The sequence below is a fragment of the Hypomesus nipponensis genome, chromosome 26 (genome assembly GCF_054491055.1).
Source record: "Hypomesus nipponensis isolate SF chromosome 26, ASM5449105v1, whole genome shotgun sequence".
Taxonomy (NCBI): Eukaryota; Metazoa; Chordata; class Actinopteri; order Osmeriformes; family Osmeridae; genus Hypomesus; species Hypomesus nipponensis.
The window spans coordinates 9270079-9287500 of NC_140386.1; the positions used below are offsets into that span (position 1 = coordinate 9270079).

General features: G+C 48.4%; 1 protein-coding gene across 2 annotated transcripts in view; it reads left to right on the forward strand.

Moving 5' to 3' along the window:
- The first annotated feature begins 6270 nt into the window (after positions 1–6270).
- The window catches only part of pde4dip (phosphodiesterase 4D interacting protein), a 57499-nt gene continuing 46347 nt past the window's right edge, over positions 6271–17422 (forward strand). Inside the window, exons 1-3 of one of the 2 annotated variants that reach the window (XM_084692661.1) lie at positions 6271–6480; positions 12496–12551; positions 13696–13763. In XM_084692661.1, the coding sequence (XP_084548787.1) occupies positions 6434–6480; positions 12496–12551; positions 13696–13763 (171 nt within the window). In that variant the 5' untranslated portion in view covers positions 6271–6433. Of the gene's footprint in view, positions 6481–10714; positions 10998–12495; positions 12552–13695; positions 13764–17422 lie in introns of those variants that run through there. The other variant, XM_084692662.1, reaches the window with a different exon arrangement.

The following is a 17422-nucleotide window of genomic DNA, read 5'->3' on the forward strand; positions in this document are numbered from 1 at the left end:
TTATATTATGACCCTACTAAATGACAACTTTGTCACGACAAATAGTCAGTCGTAGCTGAAGCCAGTAACTGGACCAGATACCCATAACTGAACCAACCCTTTATCTGATTACTCCATTTAGAAGCTGGATTTTTCTTTTTCAAGAACGATACAAATGGTAACTTTATAAAGGGCACCGTTTGGAAGGTTCGCAAGTACCATAAAAAGAATGATTTACAACTTGAGGACAGCTTCTCCTTTGGAGGAAGCAACTGTGGAAACCTCAGGCAGTTCCTACTCCTCGTTTTTCTGCTGATTGCCACAAACTAAACTTTCCATCTTAAAAACAGGTTATTTATGTTCAGGGAAATCCTCTTGCTATTACGAAAGCCCCCAGAGGCCTTTTAGAGCACAAGGCTGTCACTGGAGGTGTTTCGGTCCTGGCCCTTCATAACCTGTCGTAAACAAACATCCATCGGAAAGAACTGACACAGTGCTCCCTGCTAAGACCTTTCGGTGTTCAGCAGCCTTCGACAACATCTTCTCCCGCTCCGTTTCCGAAGGCTTGTTACGACCGTGAGTGAGTGGTTGTTTGGCGTGTGCAGTGGGGTCGGTGCTGGTCAGCGGTGGGTGTTGGTTCGACCGTCGCCCTAGGGGGCAGTTCCAGGGTTGTGTTTGGTACGTAGTCCAGTTCATTCCTCTCCAGCCAGGCCCCCATCTCACCTTTCACGGGCAACGCTGGCTGACCTGAAGTGATACCAGATGTTCAGCCCCTTTGACCCCCCGCCCTGCGCCCTCCGCCCACCCCCCTGCCCCCATCCCCTCCCCCGTACCCCTCGCCCTCCGCACCCCTCGCCCCAGGCCCCGGCCACTCCATCAGGGCTGACAGAGTCCCCTTGGACTGCCGTCTCTCTCCGCCCGCGCTCCTGACATACAAGCACCACCCCCCCTCCCCTCCACATCTGGACCTCATTACGGAGGAGACAGTTAGAGAGAGGGTGGGGGGGAGAGTCTGAGCGCGTGCGCGCGTGTGTGTGCAAGTGTGCGAGAGACAGAGAGAGAGAGCCGAAACATTTATACTATCACATTTGTGTGTCTTGTGTCTGTGTGTGTGTGCAAGTGTGTGTGCATGAGAGAGACATTTATACCATCACATACTTTTCTCCCGATGCTATTTCTTTCTTCTTTCCATCTCTCTCCCTTTCTGTCGTTCTCTCTCCCTTCTTCCCACGGTCATAGTCTTTGTCAGTGCTGTCAGTGCCATAGAATCACAAATACTTTATTAATGAGTGGTTTTGGAAAGAGCTTTGCACAGAACCTCCAGATCCAAGCGAACAGGGTGAAATACTGCACAGCTGTTAACAGTGTGTGGTTTGGGTGAACAACCAAAAGAATGTCCTGAGATGTGGATTTTCCACGCAAAGTCAGTCTGACTGAGGGCCTGCAGTGTTTGTGTGATTAAGTCACTTTTACTACACGCCCTCATAAACACAGATGCACCCATAGGACAGGAGAGAGAGGAGGAGAACCTTGTGAATATTTTTGATTAACTTTGAAGTCAATATTCTGACACTGGCATCTTCGTTTGTTTAGAAGCAAGCGTTATTGCGGTTGATTTTGATTGGAATAGAAGCCTGGCCCTAGGAGGACCATACATGTTAAATCCGTCTCAACATGTTGAAATTTCACAGCAAAAATTGCAAACTCGCTGTTGTGGCCTTGTTTGTCCTGTGTGAAATTTGTACTTTTTTTTGGGCAGAGGCCCAATGAGACTGCGAAGGAGTGACCAAAACACCAATTATGGTTTTCTGACATGTCGTGTGTTCAGCGACATCGTCACCATATAATCATCCTGAAATTTCCTCTGGGCAATACATGTTCCCTGACGACAGCCAAACTATTTTAAGTATTCACTGTTTGAAGGCTTTTATTAGCTGTCCGTGGCATGGATTTCTGAGAGAGATTTGTAGGTGACCAACACACATCGAAGGCAAAGGGACTTTGCCGTTTTCAAAGAATTTTCAAAACATCCCAACAGTAAATCTACGCCCACATAAAAAACACTTAGTGGATACTTAGACCCGTGAGTCTTCTTTTCCGGACAGACATGACAGTTCACTGACTCATCATTACACGATGTCAGACAGAAGTTCATCCACACTGACTCTTTCCTGGGATTAGCAACTGTCTCACTCCCTCTGCTGGGCACTGTCTGTCTGTGCAGCTGTCTGTCCAACAGGTCAGGGAAGAACACGGAACGGACATGACACGCCACACATGCCGTAGCAGTCCCCTGTGAGGACACTGTACAGACTTTAGCATAAACTCAACTCCTTGTGGCGATATGCCCCGAATCATCAACAGCTACCAAAAGTTGTACATCGTGGTGTAGCAGACCTGGTGTAGCAGAACATCAATAACTCAGAGCAGAAGAACACAGCATCTCATCCATCTGTATTAAGTCGCTAATCCAGACCATACTGACCAGTTGTCTCCAATCATTTAAGGAAACATTACCAGGGTCATCCTTAATCTACGTACATGTGTGTTTGGAAGGATCTGGCCCTGTGCGTGTGTTTGCGTGTGTGTGTCCGTTTGTCTTTTGATCATTCTCGTACTTTCACCGTAAGGAATGTGGGATTTTTTGTCCTTTGAAGGCAGGTTTAGTTTTCAGTAATAGTTTTGGTTGTGCTGGCGTTTCTGTGAGTCCCCTGTTTAAATGGGGGGGCGAGAGCTCTGAAATGAATATCATCCTCACATCTTGTGCCAGAGCAAATTCCCCGTCCAAACGAGCAATTTGGAACCGTCGTCTGCCTCGGAAAATCTGCCTTCAATTTCCCCCACTGCCGGTATTGCGTGCACTCTCTCTTCACACTTTTCATTCTTTTCTTTTCTCTCTCTCCCTCTCTCCCTCTCTCCCTCACACACACACACACACACACACACACTATTAGCAAGCCCCAAAGGGGGTAGGGACCCAAACGCTAACTCCTCGATCTATCTGGCCTGAAGCAAGTGGACCCCATAGTTTATTTTTGTCTCAATTATCCATTTAGTGTAAGTGGCAGCCACATGATGGAATACATGCCGAGAGGAAATGTTTTTATTATCTTTATTTAACAATGGCATTTAACCTAATACCTGATTAGGTGGCATAAAAGATAGCCATCCCTAACTGCTGTGTTTCCTTGTTTTTGAAGTTACAGTAGGATCATTTCCTTTTACCATTAGAGTGCCTATGCACACTTGCTTGGTTTTAATTATCTCCCGAGCCCTCTCCGTTTCCAGTGAGGGAACTGTTTCTGGTTTCTGAGCAGAGATTTCTGGCACATGCAGTTGTACTTAAGCCAAGTTTCGAAACGGCATAATTCTCTAACATATGCACACACATACATGTGTTGATGTTGTATTCTCATGGACAGTGAACCAAATTTTCGGACTCGTGCCTCAGAATAATTCGAGAGCCATGATCAGAACACAACACATGTTGCAGGAACGTGACAGCTGTGTGATTTAGACGTCTGATCCTCAGGTATGAGATTCTACTATGTATTTGCACATCCTGAAAGATGTGCTATGATGGTTTAGCATTGAGACAGAAAGAATTATACTGTAGATCGTCTTCACCCCAGCAGGATGAGAATCTTGTTTCAGTACAATACAGACTATTTTTCACAACGTAGCCCTCAAGTTTAAATTTCCACAGTTTAATGGGGCCTTTAAATGAGAACCAACTGTTACAAGATTCTACCTCACAAAGTAGTTACTATTAAATGTTACTGAAGTAATTTAATTCAAAGACTAATAGTTCAGCTTTGCTTGTTCCATTCCAATGTCCTGTTGATGGAATTTTCCCATGCAGTCATGATCGCTCTAAAAACTGAACTGGCGGCCCGGTCCCCAATAAAGAATGTTTCTGTTGACGCAGAGAATTTTTCATAATTCCCTCTGCGTGTGCTGTTGTGACCAACTCCTCGGAATTGAGTTTTCGTTTTCCACAGCGACTGAGCCGTGACGGTCTGCAAAGCTGTGTTGAGCCGACGAGGCAGGTGGAGGAGGTGAGAGTGGAGACAGGATGTAAGACACTGCATAATGAGCGCAGGTGAGTGTGGCTCTGAAACAGAGATTGGGGTGTGTTCGTGCGTGTATGGGTGTATAGGCTTCTTGAGGGCCTCTTCTTATAGCGAATGACAAGGTGTATTTCAACAAGTCTGCGGCTCAAAGGCAAACTGGGCGGAATGTGATGTATTTCCTGTTTGGTGAGCTCATTCCCCTCCACCCCCCCCCCTTCCCCGGCCTCAAACCTCTCCCACATCACAGGCCTCTTGCGTGTTTCCACGGAAACCAGAGAATTGATAAGTAACCAAACAAATTGAAGGGAGGAGTTTGTTAGGAATGAAATAATATTAACAGTCAGTTGAAAAACGTCTGGCTTGTCCAGCGTGCCACTAACTATTATGACAACTTCAAACAAACTGCACAGGACTGATGGCAAACTAAAGGAAATGTGGGATTATTTTACAGCAAAAGCTAAGACCCAGGACACACACACATGCACTCACAATCACGCAACAACCACACACACAACACACACGTTTGCGTTCACTCACACACACACACAACCTCCCCTACACACACGCACGCACACACACCACACATATATTTTGGAAGAGAGCCAGCCCAGATCCACGCCTGAGGCCTGAGTCAGCCTGGGCCTAATTGGAGTTGGAAGTGAGATGTGAATACCTGAGCTCAGATTATCATTAAGTAATGGGACTACTCGGTGGAAGTCCTGACAGTGTTTACATCCACGGGGATCGGCTCTGCGGCCAGGGCAGAGCGCCAGCACCCAACGGAGCGCAGAGCGCAACGGTATACCGGCTGCAGCTGGAGCCGTCGCGAGGTACTCCGACTCTAATGAGCATTCGTGGTTCCGCCCTTCTTACCCATTTCCTTACAGGCAACATATTGCGCACATATGTATCCAACAGTAATTCACTTGATGGAGAAACTGGTGGAGTAATTATGAGCAAAACTTTGTTTGTTTATTTTTTGGCTTGAGATAGATCATTTAGTTTCTTCTGGTCGAATTTGGGGATCAGTTATTTTGAGGACATGCAGTTCATGAACTGTCCACCAGATGACACACTTCCGTGAAAGGCCTTAGTGTGTGTGCGCGTGTATGTATGCTCGTGTGCCTTGCAACCATCCTAGCAGCTGCCATCAGTTTGCTTGTTTGTGTTGTGTCACAACTAATGTGTTTGAGGCTTGGTATCCACACTCATTTGCTAAATTAATTGGAAACTTCACCATAATTAAGCTGAGCTTAGTCAGGTGGTGATTAAGAAGAGAAATCATTTGTGTGTGTGTGTGTGAGCTTCAGAGAGAGAGAGAGAGAGAGAGAGAGAGAGAGAGAGAGAGAGAGAGAGAGAGAGAGAGAGAGAGAGAGAGAGAGAGAGAGAGAGAGAGAGAGAGAGAGAGAGAGAGAGAGAGAGAGAGAGAGAGAGAGAGAGAGAGAGAGCAGCGTACTTCTCAGCTCTGTACTTTTTGACAGTTATTTCCGTTTCCGTGTCTCTCCCCCCCTGTTCTAGCTGTAATTAATTCATATATCATTTTTATATGCTGAGAAAGCTAGAAATATAAGCTATTTTAGGGAATTGCACACTGCAGTCCAAACCGTCCTTATAATTTATAGCCTTGTGAACGAGCCATAAGTTTGCAATAACCTGTGCGGTTAACATGTAAAGTCATAGCTACTTGTAAGCAATGCGGGCCATTCCTCGTCATAACATCACGTGTTTTGACATGCAGATGAGGTTCCAGATGTATGCACGCGGCTGACTGACTGGCCTAATTACTGAGCAGCGCAATCATGCTGTGTTCACTGTCAATCAATGCTTGCAAAGTAAACATCTATCCATCTATCCTACTGCCCACATCCGCTTCGAACACAGTCCGTCTATGCCTGCTGACATTTAAATAGATTTCAGTGCAGGTCTAATATTTTGCAACAAATGACCATTGAATGACTTCTTCGTCTAAACTGCCCGCCTAAAATCAACAACATTTGTTGCGTTTTATTACTGTAATAGAAAAACAATAACGGGGTTTGTTATGCCGATTGTACTGCCGTCACATGGATGCGCGCTGAGTCTCACAGGCGAGCGAATGTGACTCCATGGGCCTGAGGTTCCTTTGATCTCGTGCACATGCACAGCTGAGAGGGAGCGCATCTGACTCGTCTGAAATCAGCCTCGAATGTGTTGGACAGTGGGGGGGCTTACTGCTGAAGACCAGGCAACCATCGAACGATAGACAGCATCAACCGCGTTTGAGAGTTATTTCGGGATTCCACGAGGTTTCCGGGATGTCGTTAGATAATTTCGACCACCGGTTTTAACGGTTGGACAGTAACGGTTTTTGGTTTGGCGAAGATATTCCACCGTGTTGACAGATGGAATGGGTGCACTCTGAAGACCCGAGTCTGACAGGAATTGAAAGGTATGACGATGCACAGCGCAAGGCTATGAAAACACTGTTGTTAACTTTATATGGTTATAGCTAGTTAAATGATTTAATGTTTTGAGAAATGCATTAGATTCGCTTGTCCACATTTACCCAAAATATTTTTGATTTGAACCTCAAATGCGCGCACAAAATCTAAGTAATATAAACAATATAAAGACAGAAAATAAACCGAACGCCAATTACCATAACATGATGCGCCTGTGCAGGTTATAAAGATGCGACATGAGTGCTTCCTGTTGCAAATATTTAGATTCAACAGAAGCGTGTCCTGAGGTTTGTGATTGTCAATGACAATGTGATACAAAACAACTGGAACAATCACACCGATCAGTAGCCGGCTGGGTTGCCGTTGGGTTTTCCACTGTGTATACCTATGTTAAATGAGTGTCTCTTATTCTACCCTTATCAAGTTTGGCATTTGGGACAGTGTTTTGTTTGCTAGCCAACAGCCAAACACTCTCTGCCCCGTACTTTGGCCTGGGCCGCCCCTCCAGTCCGACCTATCTCCTCCCTCTCATATGAGGGGCCGTGTAGGAAATAATTCAGACTGTCCTTCCACAAACACATATGAAACACATACACATTCACAGATGAAACGTCCACAAACATTCATACTACTGAAAACGTACATCCACATATGTAAAATGCCTGCATAGGCACATAAAACATTTTTCAAAACGTTTTTTTCAAAACGTATTTTCACTCACAGTGGGGCTGACTCTTCTGGATAGTCACAGAATAGCCAACCCTCTTGTCTTTAAATCCTATCAGTAGCGTGCACCGAACCAATTAAGAACGTGTGTCGAGATTCGAACAGCATGCAGATGCAAAGCCTCAGATAACGTCAGCCTTTCCCACGGTGTTTGGTCGTTGCTTTTCCGCTGTTCCTACCATCCTCGCGGTTCTTCGGCGGGACAGGTTCACGGTGCTACGCACGCTGGATGTGTTTCAGGTTCTCATGAACAGCTTGTAAAGAGGTGACAGAGCTCATTAGACCGTCCATCTCTCTGCTTAACACAGAGAAGGTGTATGTGCTCTTAGACAGGTCCTGTTACTAATCATCCTGAGAGAGAGAGAGAGAGAGAGAGAGAGAGAGATGGACACCCAATAAAGCTGGAGAAAATCTATCTATCAGGTGAATGTGTGTATGTGTTTACGTGTGTGTGTGACAGTGAGACCTACCTGCGTGTGTTTCTAAACAGAGATCACAAGGCCTGACCAGCACGTATCATTAGAGAAGCTTTTTTTGGGTGACTCAGAGCTCCCTGTCTGTCTGTCAGCCTGTCACGGCAACTGGCTTGGTGCAGCTGTTTAAACACAACAAGGGAGAGGAGAGGAGGAGTGGAGAGAGAGAAGAGAGAGAGAGAGGACGAGAGAAGGGAGAGAGAGAGAGAGAGAGAGAGAGAATGGAGAGAGAGAGAGAGAGAGAGAGAGGCGTGTGTGCAGATTGGTCAAGGTAATTACAGGGTGTTTGTTTCGCTAGTGTCACAGAGACACCTTACCATGTCCATCACCCCTACCCCCACCCTCACCATCACCACCACCCTCACCCTCACCACCACCCCCACCCTCACCAACACCCTCACCATCACCCCTACCCCCACCCTCACCCCTACCCCCACCCTCACCATCACCCCTACCCCCACCCTCACCCCTACCCCCACCCTCACCATCACCCCCACCCTCACCCCTACCCCCACCACCACCCCTACCCCCACCCTCACCACCACCCCTACCCTCACCACCACCCCTACCCCCACCCTCACCACCACCCTCACCACCACCCCTACCCTCACCACCACCACCACCCACACCACCACCCCTACTCTCACCCCGACCCTTCTCCCTGACTCCCTCCCCCCCATACTTTCTTACCCAGCTTGTCTCTTGTTTCTCACTACACACTACAGAGAAGCAGAGCTCACCTGCACAGGACACCTGTGTCACACAGGCACGTTTAACTCAAGGGGTCAGATGGCTGAACGGTTAGAGAATCGGGCTATTAATCAGAAGGTTGCCAGTTCGATAGGGTTAGGGTTAGGGTTAGGGTCCCAGCAGTGCAAAATTATGTTGTGTCCTTGGGCAAGGCACTTCATCCTACTTCTCGGGGGGAATGTCCCTGTACTTACTGTAAGTCGCTCTGGATAAGAGCGTCTGCTAAATGACTAAATGTAAATGTAAGGCCTTTGCCCCTGCAGAGCTGCCTGAGGCAGTTGATATCCATACAGTACCGCTTGGAATAATTAGACTCCAGGAGCCCTGGTTGTGATATTTCACACTCACCTCCTGGTCAGAAGAGACACAGAGGAGAATGCTCTCCTCTCCAAACTATGTGCCACATCTCACGTGGTCGTGGTTTGATGAGGAGCTGTGAGAAACAATAAGTCGCATTGGGAAAAGTAAATGTTGAAGTGTCACGGAGAGGGAGAGAGATAGGAAATAGAGAGAAAGACAGAGAGAGTAAAGAGAGAGAGAGAGACAGAGAGACAGAGAGAGAGAGAGAGAGAGAGAGAGAGAGAGAGAGAGAGAGAGAGAGAGAGAGAGAGAGAGAGAGAGAGAGAGAGAGACAGAGAGAGAGAGACAGAGAGACAGAGAGAGAGAGACAGAGAGAGAGAGAGAGAGAGACAGAGAGAGAGAGACAGAGAGAGAGAGAGAGAGAGAGAGAGAGAGAGAGAGAGAGAGAGAGACAGAGAGAGAGAGAGAGAGAGAGAGAGAGACACAGAGAGAGAGAGACAGAGAGAGAGAGAGAGACAGAGAGAGAGAGACAGAGAGAGAGAGACAGAGAGAGAGAGAGAGAGAGAGAGAGAGAGAGAGAGAGAGACAGAGAGAGAGAGAGAGACAGAGAGAGAGACAGAGAGAGAGACAGAGAAAGAGAGACAGAGAGAGAGAGACAGAGAGAGAGAGACAGAGAGAGAGAGACATAGAGAGAGAGACAGTGAGAGAGAGAGAGAGACAGAGAGAGAGAAACAGAGAGAGAGAGACAGAGAGAGCCAAATGGGTAATTCTCATGGGAATGTGAAGCACAAGCTCTTCCTCAATCCCAGTAAATCATATCAAGAGTGAAGTCTTGTTTTGCATAACGCGGTTAGCGTAGCACCAAAACGCTGAGCGCAAACGAGCATTCCTGTTCTCTTCTTCATGTGTGTGAACAGGCCAAGCACACTGCTCCCGGCCTGCATCTGAGCCCTCGCCTGCAGCTCCCTCTGCCCCACTCCTCTGGGTTAAACTGTGGAGACGTGTGGAATGTTAGACAGGTATGTGAGCAAGAGAGAGGAAGCGTGTGTGTGTTTGAAAGACACGGCGAGAGACAGAGAGAAAGAGACGTGTGTGCGTGTGTGAGAGAGAGGGAGAGGGACAATATATTTCCACGGTTTAGCTGACTAACTTCTGTCTCTAAGAATGGGCACACAACGTCTCGTTCTTCTAGTTGCCTGGGATACAGGGATTGGAAACTGTGTGGTATTTAAAAACAACGTGACTCCTTACGGTCCTCCAAAAAACTTCCTCTCTCTACTCTCCGAACCACACCTTCTTGTTTTCAAAGTGCCAGAGGAATTTTCCCGGATCGGCATTTTGACCTGCTCCTTTGACTTGAATCCAAGCTTTTTGATCTGTGTTCACTAGCATTAGCAAGGAGGAAGCACTGACTGTAGAAAATAAAGTTACTGTCCCATATTGATGTCTGTCAAGACAAGTACAAAACAGGTACTTGCTAAATCGTAATGGAGGATTTGTGAGGTGGAGATTGGAGACGTATGCATGACTGAAAGCAATGCACGGCTCAGGTTTTTCAGTTGGAAATAATCTTCTGTTGTATGTGCTAACAAGCCTGTCTGAACCTGTCTCACTCACAAGGATACACACAAACACACACACACACACACACACACACACACACACACTGTGTCTTTCCTTTGGCCCCACCCTGACGATTAAAAACATTAACATACCAGGAGGAAGATAGTCGATTGACAGGTAAATGAAACTTACACAAGCATGTACTGTACTGTACACACACACACACACACACACAAACACACACATAAACACACACTCAGGCGTCTGTTTTGGGAGCATGCTGAAACAGATCTCTCTTTCAGGCTCAACCAGACACACACACACACTCCCTGTTTGTGTGTCAGTGTACCTTTGCTCCTGTGCAGTTTTGCACCAGTCTGGAGAGGCCCTGTTATTCTGAGCTGGCTCCCTCCCTGCCACGTCAAATGACCGTTCGGATCCCCAGACAGCTCCTCAGGGAGTCATGCGGCCCGCTTCCCTGAATCGTGGTCTCTGAGGCTGAGGAGGTAAAGAGGACTGTCTCTCTCGGAGGGGAAGAGTTGGCTCCGCCAGAGGATTGAAGACATACTGTCTGATGGAATTGGGAAACTCTGGCGTTTGAGAAAACCTCTGGAAGATCCAGCGCTGACCCCAGTCGCTGTGTTTTAGTTATAAAACCGGAGGAAAATGAGTGGGTTCCTCTACAGGGGCAGGTAAGGTGTTAGAACAGAATGTACTGAATATGTGGATGAATGTGGTTCAACTCGATGACAACTCGAAGTGCTAGTTGTGAGAAGGCAGTCAGCGTGTGTTTTGTTCAGCAAACCCCAGCCAGAAGCTAAACTCTGGCATTGTCTGGGTCTCTTTGTGAATCCAGGGTTATGTAACGTGTCTCCTGGTATATTTAGTCAGCGGTAGCGCATGTTTTTCCATCTGGATCACTCTCAATTGAGTCATTAGCTTCCTCGCTGACGAGTGCCTTTGCTATGTCCTTTGGGAATGTTCCCTGAGAATCTTCCAGGCTAGGCGAGGTTTTTAGAACCCTCCCAAGGAACCCAAGCTGTTGTTGTTCTCCTGCTGTTGTTCCATGTCGCTCTGTGGTGGTCTTCTTCACGACAGGTGCCGCGATGAGCTAGGAGAATCGCACGTTCTACTGCTGTACTGGTGGGCCTAAACAGCCACACACACAAATGCTACCTCAGGGCCAACTGGTCTCTCTCCCACACACACACACACACACACACACACACACACACACACACACACACTCCCGCAGCCCTCGTTGCTGTGTTATCATTGGCTTATCAGTCTCATGGTCCATCTGACCCCAGCAGGCCAATAGAAGGTTGTAGAGCCCTCAGGGGATGAATGGCCAGGGCTGCTGCTGTAGACAAGTCAGTAGCTCCCCATTCACACCGCCGCTTTCATCTCTCCTTTGTTCAGAGAGGATGGGGGCTGGTTGCAAGGCTCCAGGGAGGGGAGCTATTGTGTTTGTGTGATCTTTACTTACCCAAGTGAGGGTTTACAATCTAGAGTGACCCGCTCTTATCCCAGATGGCTCCCGTTGGTTATTCAAGAGACTGAAAAGTTTTATTTTGAACCTTGCCAGCTGTTTTGACCATGCTTTGGCCTCAGCCTTATACGACATGGCTGTTGTAAGTGTTTTACAGCTCCGCCGTGTTTGAATACACAAATGCATCCTTCCCTCCTCTCCTTCACGCCTGAACACTCACTGTAGGACCAGACAAAACAAATCTAGACCCATTCAACAGTGTGTGATTAGTGACTCTTTGAGGAAAGGAGACAGGAAGGGTTGCTTTTCAACGCTGCTCTAACACAACCCCCGTTTCACCAAACTGGGACCCCCCTCATTCGTTCTTATTGTTTCAAATTTCAAGCCAATCGCAGGCTGTTATCTTGTTTATCTCTGCGCCCGTCCCTGAGGCGTGAGGCTGAGTGATAGCCGTGTGATTACAGTTTGCGCTGAGTCTGTTTCCAACAGCTGACCGCCACATCTCCCCCTCGCTCTCTTCACCTCGGTGTGAAGCTCTCCTCCCGTCGCCCTCCCCACCGGTTCCTCACGAAAGGTCTGACCCCGTTTGCCGTCAGTACAGATGCTAAGTTGGATGAGCTTGTGTTTAGAGCGCTGTACTATGCCTGGGAGGTGCTTGAGGTGATGTGTTTTGTCTGAAAGCTTGTGTCACGTTTCAGAAACAATGGAGACGGTCGAAGGCAGGACCGGCCCAAAAGTCTAGGACACATGATGGGTGAGTGGCTCTTTAAGTTGTTTTTCTTTGTTAGATATCTCTCCTGAATGTCTCTTTACATTTTGTTATTAAAACCTCTTTTTTTTTTTACGTTCCTGTCAGTCTTGTGTTCCTCTGTTCCGTGTCGTTCTCTGGAATCAAGGTGTTTCCCTCAGTGTGTGGACCTGTTTCTCCCACAAAACACTCGGGCTCTCTCCCCCTGTTCCCTCTCTCTGTTTTTATAATGGTGTTTTTCTCCTACCTCTTGTTAAATAAATATCTCACTGCCTTTTATGACCTCAAGCCAGTCCATACAAGGTTACGTTCAGACTAGTTTGTTGTTAGTGGGAACTTTACAAGTAATGCCCCTATGAATTGCCCTGGTCAAAGACGTGTTTGAAAGTGGCCCAATCCCTCCATTCCCTGTGTATATTTGACTTAGTGCTGGCGTCATTGGTATCAGTGTTGTGTAACCCTGTATCACGCAGCAGTATGACTCCAGGCCCAAACCCAAGACACATCTTCTCCACACATTGAAGAACAGATTTTTTAATCATCTTTAATAAGCTCACACTGTGATTTAAGGAACTGTCAGAAGTTTCAGCTTCGCCAACGGCTCAGTGATTGTACCCCTTGGGACTTTGCACGCACGCATGCGCACACACACACACACACACACACACTTACACACCGATTACACAAACACATACAGACACACAAACGGTGCTATTCACTCTTCCAAGTGCCAGATACCTCTTCTGAAGGACTAAAACACACATTGTTATATTCCTGTGTGAATACTTTTGAGAATGCTTCTGGCGTTCTTCTTTGGAAGAGAGGTTTGGCTCGGGCTCATGCTATGGTCTTCTTTCAGTTGGATCGGACCATACCATGTCGGTTCTGTGTGTGTGTGGGGGGGGTCAGGTCATATATCCAACTCTAATAAGGTTATAATGAGACCAAAGTGATCTGAACTCCCCCTGCAATTTATGAGGACCTTCGAGATGTTCGGCAGAGAGCCATAAAGTGTGTTGGTATTTTCACCAAATATGGTTTTGGGGTAATAACTCATAAACGTAAAACATTTTTTTTAATCTAACTTAAAAGAAAACCTGTTATTTATCCGAATTTAACTGAAACTATTTCCTTTTCCCTTGTGCTCCAGATTTCCCCAGTGAGGACCTGGAGACGCAGCCTCCTCCACAGATGCGCAGCCTGAGAGAGTTTGAGCAGGTAAGGACTTGTCCTATAGCCTGTGTTAACGCTGCCTCGGCTTGGTGTCCATGCCTGTCTTCCTGTTAACACTGCCTCAGCTTGGTGTCCATGCCTGTCTTCCTGTTAACACTGCCTCAGCTTGGTGTCCAGGCCTGTCTTCCTGTTAACGCTGCCTCAGCTTGGTGTTCAGGCCTGTCTTCCTGTTGACGCTACCTCGGCTTGCTGTCCAGGCCTGTCTTCCTGTTATTGCTGCCTCAGCTTGGTGTCCAGGCCTGTCTTCCTGTTAACACTGCCTCAGCTTGGTGTCCAGGCCTGTCTTCCTGTTAACGCTGCCTCGGCTTGGTGTCCAGGCCTGTCTTCCTGTTAACACTGCCTCAGCTTGGTGTCCAGGCCTGTCTTCCTGTTAACGCTGCCTCGGCTTAGTGTCCAGGCCTGTCTTCCTGTTAACGCTGCCTCAGCTTGGTGTTCAGGCCTGTCTGCGGTCCCTCATAATGAACACTTAGGTGTGTTTGAGATGATTGTATAGCAACACCACCTCTGTTCAGTGGTGCCGTATGAGAAGTAGGAAGTGTCCTGGTCTGTGTGGCCTACACCGTTCCATATTCCCCTCTCCCTCCCCCCCCCTCCCCCTTCTCACCTCTCCCTCCCCCCCTCCCCCTTCTCCCCTCTCTCCCCCTCCACCCTTCATTTCTCCTTTGATGTTGATAACGTCTCTAAAACGGTTCTGACCACACACATGCACCCATATGCTTTCTTAAATTCATAGCAACCATATCAGCATCGCAATCATCCATAAGTAAGGCTGTGGAGCTTTGTGTGTGTGGGTATCTGTTTGTGTGTATGTATCTGTGTGTGTGTGTCTGTGTGTGTGTGCAGCACATGCCAGCTGTGACCCCATCAGGCAGGCTCTGCTGGTTCCCTGCTTCTCCACCAGGGTAATGGCTTCTGGGAATGCCGCCAAGCTACTATGGTTCTGATATAACTCTAGAGGTGCTTGCTTCAATTATCATACCCTCTCAGTGAGGGGTAGGACTGGGGGGTGGGGGGCAGGGGGTAACGTAATTTTGGAGGAAACGTGTGTTTGGGTGGTGGAGGGTTGGGGGGGGGGCAAGTTTGAATTTAGAGATTGTTTGGTACGGGGAAAGTATAGAAGAGGTAAACAATCCAGGTGAAATGAACACCGGACAGAGATTTTCCCAGGGCTGAGATTCCCGCTCCTCACTCCTTCTAACGCCGAGCATGCTGGGAGTTGGAGTGCGGGAGCAGATCCGATGCGCCGGCTCTGGAGACCAGGCCGTCTGCCTTTGAAGTGGATGGCAGGAGGCTGCGAGTGGTTCACTGAAGCGATGAGTCACGCTATGCAGATACAGCCCTGATGGAGGGGGGAGGGGGAGGGGGGAGGGTTGGGGGGAGGGAGAGGGGGAGGGAGAGGGGGGGAGGGGCGCTGGCTAGACACCGCATGGAAAACTGAGGAGGCAGAGATAGAACACAAACTTCCATGTTCTGTAGTGAGGCAGAGTGGACGAGAGAGATGTTGAGGTGGTGTTGGTCACGGTGTTGGTGTGTGGTGTGTAGTGTGTGGTGTGTTACCCAACACTACAAAACTGCCAACGTGTCAGCAGTTGGTGCATATTTGCATGTATTTCCATATTCCAAATGGAGATTAACGAAAAAAACGGGTTCCTTGAAGAGTTACAGGTGGATGAGCCACAGTGAGGCCATGCTTCATGGCACAGTTACAGCACGGTTCATTTTCTTTTCTTTTAACATGTTATTTTTGTATGGCCAAGAAACGTGGTTGTCCTAATGTACAGGTTTGAGTAAATGGATCCACATTGTGAAGGAGTTTAATGTGTGTGTGTGTGTGAGAGCGTTTGTCCACATTTGTGTCAGTCTAAAGAGTAAATCTTTTCCCTCCACTGGCTGAAAGGCACACAAACTTGCCAAACTAGAATTTGTAACTGTCAAACATTGCCAGGCTGAAAATCTTGAGGTTCTCGGGAAATATCAGAAAATCTAAATACCCTTTCTCAAATAGCCTTTATTAGTCCATTTGTGAAATTGAAAGCATATGCCTGTCTATAAACGTGAATTCAAAACCAACCACAGACACACTTCAATTGATATAAAAGGCCGGATCGCGTATAATTTCGGCCATTAAAACCTCAGGACAAATTACAATTGCTAATCTGTTATTTTGCCCTTATTTTAAACGTACGGTCCACCCAAGCCACATTCTGTGAGAGGCTTGTCAAAGTTGGATTACCACTGAAGAATAGCAGTCTTATACCGTGAACTACAGCCAACACACCCACACACTCAGAAACCTTCCAGATCCTTCCAGCCACTGAGCCGAATGCATATGAAGCATCGCCTCGTTTTTTTTTCCTCTCCGTCTCCGCAGCTAGTTATCTCTCTCCTTCCTGGGGTTTGTTGCAGGGGAAAATAGGTCACTGTTCTCTGCGACTGGAGCACGGCATAGACCCTCCAGCCGTCGGCTGTGGTTACCCCCCGACTCCTCGCCTCGGCTGGCCAAGCGAGGAACGTTCTGGAGCCTCTCAAGAGGATGCAGGGAAAACATGTCGAGGAGACATGACTTACCGTCATCCTCTGTCACCGGCGCCTTGGCACACAATGGCCCCTCCCCTTGCCTGTGTGTTGGGGACTGAGCCTGGAACCCTAACCCCCCCCCCCCCCACCCCCGTGGTCGTGAGATCCGGTGCATCCCATAATAAACACATCACCTCGAATCGACGATTAGCATCATCTTTCTATGTGTTTGTGGTTATTTTTAGAGTGGCGTGTGTGTTCAGGCAGGTAGACAGCATGCCCCCTTATTGACCTCCACCTGGCTGAGTAGGCCTCCACTGATAGGTCGATACAAGGCCGGGTCGTCCTTGGTAACCGTGCCGCTGACGCGCAGGTCAGGTTTCCGCGGCAGCAGCACTCAGGCTGGGCAGAGAGGCACAAGATCGATACAGAGGAGATCACCTTTCTGCTGATCCACACACACACTTCCGCCCCGAGCACGCTGAAGTCGGTCTTGAGGACACGCTCTCTCTCACACACACACACACACACACACACTCGCTTTCCTACTCTGTGTGAGTGGCGTCAGCGCCTCCAGCTGGTGATGTGGGCTTCTGCTCACTAAGCTGTGGTGTACGAGAGAGAGAGAGAGAGAGAGAGAGAGAGAGAGAGGGAGAGAGGGAGAGAGGGAGGGAGGGAGGGACGGAGGGACGGAGGGAGGGAGGGAGGGAGGGAGGGAGGGAGGGAGGGAGGGAGGGAGGGAGGGAGGGAGGGAGGGAGGGAGGGAGGGAGGGAGGGAGGGAGGGAGGGAGGGAGGGAGGGAGGGAGGGAGGGAGGGAGGGAGGGAGGGAGGGAGAGAGAGAGAGAGAGAGAGAGAGGGAGAGGAGGGAGGGAGGGAGGGAGGGAGGGAGGGAGGGAGGGAGGGAGGGAGGGAGGGAGGGAGGGAGGGAGAGAGAGAGAGAGAGAGAGAGAGCAAGAGAGAGAGAGAGCAAGAGAGAGAGAAATGGGGAAAGAGAGAGGTAGAGAGAGAGAGAAATGGGGAAAGAGAGGGGTAGAGAGAGAGAGAAAAAGGGAGAGAGAGAGAGGGAGAGAGGGCGAAAGAGAAAGAGTCCTAGACTGTTTAATTGAACCCAGACGAGCGCAGTAAA